The sequence below is a fragment of the Brassica napus genome, chromosome C2 (assembly GCF_020379485.1).
Source record: "Brassica napus cultivar Da-Ae chromosome C2, Da-Ae, whole genome shotgun sequence".
NCBI classification, from domain to species: domain Eukaryota; kingdom Viridiplantae; phylum Streptophyta; class Magnoliopsida; order Brassicales; family Brassicaceae; genus Brassica; species Brassica napus.
The window spans coordinates 12,899,686-12,903,970 of record NC_063445.1 but is presented as its reverse complement, the minus strand read 5'-3'; the positions used below and the strand labels follow the sequence as shown (position 1 = coordinate 12,903,970).

General features: G+C 34.3%; 1 protein-coding gene across 1 annotated transcript; it reads right to left on the bottom strand.

Moving 5' to 3' along the window:
• Positions 1–1,918: 1,918 nt before the first annotated feature.
• On the bottom strand, positions 1,919–4,001 carry LOC106421444 (beta-carotene 3-hydroxylase 2, chloroplastic). The gene is made up of 7 exons (XM_048747532.1): positions 3,400–4,001; positions 3,272–3,331; positions 3,102–3,173; positions 2,883–3,017; positions 2,396–2,521; positions 2,237–2,293; positions 1,919–2,122 (listed from the first exon to the last, which is right to left on the bottom strand). Exons 1-7 carry the CDS (start codon positions 3,766–3,768, stop codon positions 2,036–2,038), a joined length of 906 nt encoding a protein of 301 aa, XP_048603489.1. The 5' UTR covers positions 3,769–4,001; the 3' UTR covers positions 1,919–2,035.
• Positions 4,002–4,285: the final 284 nt, after the last annotated feature.

The following is a 4,285-nucleotide window of genomic DNA, read 5'->3' as shown; positions in this document are numbered from 1 at the left end:
CCTTAAATAATTCAACTCAATTTGAATAAATATTTTTAGTTTTGTGAACAAAAAAGAAAACTATTTTTTTTGTCAATTTTTATATTGTGCCCCCAACTGAAGAAAAAAAATGGTAAACCATTCTCCAGAGAGAGAATGTGAAAGTTCTGGTGGTCACATGCGTGAAAATCTGGTGTGGTGCGGATTTGAACTCGGATCTCTTTTGAGATCCACAGAACGCCTTGACCACCCAACCACAGACGCGTGGTTCTCCGGCTAAAATATTTTCAACAAAGTGACGCAACTAAAAAAAAATACAGATACACTTACCTGGAAGATTTTTTGTGGAAGAAGACCAGAAACTTAATTCAATGTTGCTTTTAGGGAAATTTGACCTTATACCACAAGAAACTATAGTTAAGCAAATGCATACAACAATCTAATGGCCAAAATACACTTTATATTTTCTGTATTACGTGGCATTTTACCCTTGTAGTGTTATATGTCTTTTTTTAAACATGTTTCCAGTCTAATATAACTTAAATGCTTTAGTTTTAGTTAAGAAAATTATTAAGTTTTGTTTGTTACATATTAAAAACATAGATTTCTACTTTTTCAAAAACAAAACATAGATTTTTCTACACACAACATGTTTTGAAATTTTTGAAACATACATATACTTTACAGATTTTAAACTATATTCCATAAATTAGGTTTTAAATATATATTATATTAAACGTTCATATAGCATAATTAAATTTTATCTTCAAATTATATACCATTTTGTATTTTATTCTATTTAGAAAACATAAAATAAAATTGTAATTTTACAATTTCTCTCATTTTATTTTTGTATTTTGTAGTCACATAACATGTGTTTCACATTTCCACTTGCCGTGAAGGAGAAGAATGCCGTTTTTCATATGCATATTTGTCGCATCTTATGCTTGTAGTTATTTATTAATTTTTTTTCTCTCCCTTGTATATTGCGCTAATTTGTTGTTCCAAAAAAATATTATATATTTCACTAATATATGGCCATGCTTTTTCTTCTTCAATGGAACTCTTTTTTGTTTTCTTAATAATAAGCATAGGGGACTTTTCTCAAAAAAAAAAAAAAAGCAAACTAATCAAAATATAAATCAATATTTTGACTAATAAGGTGAGGAGATGGTGTTGGTCTAGAATGGTGTTGTGGAATACCGCATTTCATCAGACATTCTTGGGTAACACTGTTTCTTATGATTGCTATAATATTACAAAACAGTTACTGAAACAGACAAATCTTGTATCTTGCGTTATTTTGCTTTCAGCAGCATTCTTCCACTAAATCCTTTTAAACTATATTATCAATATGAATGCTATCATCATCCATCGACAATGATCACAATCTCAGAGCATTTCTAATCTCATTCAGTATTTTACTCCAAAATAGAATGAAAAATGAAGTATAATGCTTTTATCTTTTATTCATTACTCTATTTTTCATCTAATTTTAAAGTAAAATGCGAAGTGGAGTTGGAGATACTCTTCCCCGCCATCTAAAGTCTGATATAAAACTCTTCGGATGTCACATATTTCAAAACTTATACCTAACTTTCAAATTAATAGAATGACAAAGAAAAAAATACCCGAAATAAGGCAGTCGAAGTCATGATAAAAAGTAGGCGGAGTAGAAGACTAATGGATAAAACCTGATTCCCGCCATGTTTTAAGAACCTTACTTAAAAGAGAAAAGAAAACCAGATTAAAAGAGATGCTTAGTTGACTCCTTAACCTTGATAGGAAAATGGCTTAAGACTTTAGTCCCTCTTAAAGTCATTATCTAATAATGGTTCAATGCGACATCATACTATTTTCTTAATCATTTCATTTAGAAATTCTTAAAAGCATGGGTTCGCACACTGTTTTCTTAGTCATTTTTAATTCAAAAGGCTAATTAGGCTGGATCTTTTCAACTTTATTTTTATCTACCAAACAAAATATTACATACCAGATTAAAAAGAAGAAAAACGTTAAAAAAAAAAGAAATTAGTAGGATTTGGGTTTAAAGAAATTAAGAGGTGGAACCCTTGTTGTATAATTTGATTCTCCGACTAATCTCTTTCTCCAATTCTTCTTTTCCTCCCACTTCTTCCACTTCCTGCACCATTCTCAAAACCCAAACCTTACAAATTAACTAACAAAAATACTAATTTCACTGTTAAGAAAGATGACATGCAAAATAGTTTGTTTTTCATGGGTTTTAGATACTTGCCTTGGGTCCAAGAAACAGGCCATATGGTACACCTTTGAATTTGTCTGTGTGGTGTAGCTGAAAATCATATCATTGTTAAATAAATATATTGTATAAATCGATAGTAATTGTAGAACCAAGAAAATTTAATTAGCCAGTGAGATTATGGTAGTATTAAACCTGGTGAGCGGCGGCGACTTTTCGAAGATAAGGGACATTGGCAATGGGACCAACAGGGAATCTCTTGTGCACAAGTCCGTCGTGGACGAACATGTAGGCGATTCCAAACATTGTTATTCCTAATCCCTGCCCGTGACAAAACAAGCCACAAAACAAGCCCGGTAAGAGAAACAGCTTAACCCCCAAAATGCAACGGATTACACTATTTGAGTTGCGTGTTTAAAACACAGGTTCTGACCAATCATACAGCGACAACAATATCCTCTCTTACAGAAAAATTACTCGTTTACTAGATGCTTTAATTTACTTTAACTAAATCATATTTCATGTCCCACATAATTTCATACTTTCGGTTCGGTGAAATAATTAAAAATTAACATAAAGTTCAAAGATTCAAAGACCACTTCTCTGTCTTTTCTTTCTCCTTTTTTCTTAAGTTTCGGATATTGTTTAAGAAGATAAAACGAGAATAAATGAAAGGACTTACGGCACCGAAGCAGAGACCTGGGACAAATCCTTTATTGAAGAATCCATAGTAAAGAAGACCAATCGCAGGAACCGCATTTATTATGGCAAACACATCGTTTAACTCAAACGCTCCTTCTCTAGGTTTGTGATGAGACTACCCCAAACAAAAACCGGCTTGAAAATCACAAACAAGATTTTGATTTTGTGCAGTAAACGGGGAGCAGAAGAAAACATTTACCTCATGCATGTTCCATAAAGAAGCGTGCCAGAGAACTCTATGAGCCCATCTTGCCCAAAACTCCATCCCAACCTTTAAATCCAAACATGTTCTTAGAGCATCTCCAAAAGAAACTCTATAATTTCAAATATAGAGTAAGTGTAATACTGCTACATTATATTGGAACTTACGGCAGCACCAACGGAGAGAGCAAATGTACCAAACATTTCTGATAATGGCACTTCACCTCCCTAAACCAAAACAAAGATCAAGTCTCAATTTCGACATTCCAACCAAGAATATTGTTTTTTTTTTTTACCTTCATTTGCCAGGAGAACCGGTAATAAACGGCCATGATTGCCATGGAAGTAACACCGAAGCTCGACATCATAGCAGCGATCAGATAAGTGAATCTCTCGAACTTTTTCCTCTCCGCTTTCTTGAGAAGCCGTGACGTCGTCAAGATGTCGGGAGAGCTCGTGCTTTCCGGTTTGTCATCCATGGGAGAGCTTTGTTTCTGTTCTTCTAGGACGAAACAGACTGTACGTCGTTGAAAGACGTTGAATCTTCGAGAAGGAGGGAAAACAGCGGCGGAGATACGGTGATGTTTGAGGCGGGAGTTAGAGGAGGAGAAAGAGTGGTTGAGTGGTTTGAGTGTTACGGAGAGTGATGAGAGTCCTGCAGCCATACAAGGAGCTCGTAGAGGTTAATGAAAACTTGAAAGAGAGGGAGAGAGAAACGGGAATGTTATGTCGATGATGTGTGGTTAAGCTTACAGAGACGAGAGTTAAATGCAGACAGGCCACAATTTTTCTACTTTCGGTTGTGCTCGTTTTTTTTGTTTTCTTTTTGTTAGAGCATCCCATCAGTGAACTTGGGGGAGCTCGATTTCCAAAACAGTTTTATTGATTTTTTTTTTTTTATCTTTTTCGTTTGACTTAAAAAAAATAAAAAAATAAACGGACTAATCGCATGCTGCCATGTGTCGTGGAGCCCGCGAAACAGTAGTGATGCCGCCTCTTATGGAAGGGGCTGCAAGATACAGGTTCACAAAAGACAGCTTATTATATTATTTTTTTTTCTTGGAACTTGTGTGAACTTGGGGTTAAAACCTCCAATGGGCATGCTCTTACAAGAGATTAAACTTATGTTGGATGACATATGTACACACTATGAAAGATTACTAATCATGCTATATCTTACTA

Coding starts and splice junctions, on each gene's coding strand:
- LOC106421444 (XM_048747532.1), bottom strand. CDS start 3,768: ATGGCTGCAGGACTCTCATCACTCTCCGTAACACTCAAACCACTCAAC. Junction 3,174..3,271: donor CTCTCTCCGTTGGTGCTGCC/GTAAGTTCCAAT, acceptor TTGGATTTAAAG/GTTGGGATGGAGTTTTGGGC. Junction 2,294..2,395: donor AAGTCGCCGCCGCTCACCAG/GTTTAATACTAC, acceptor TATGATTTTCAG/CTACACCACACAGACAAATT.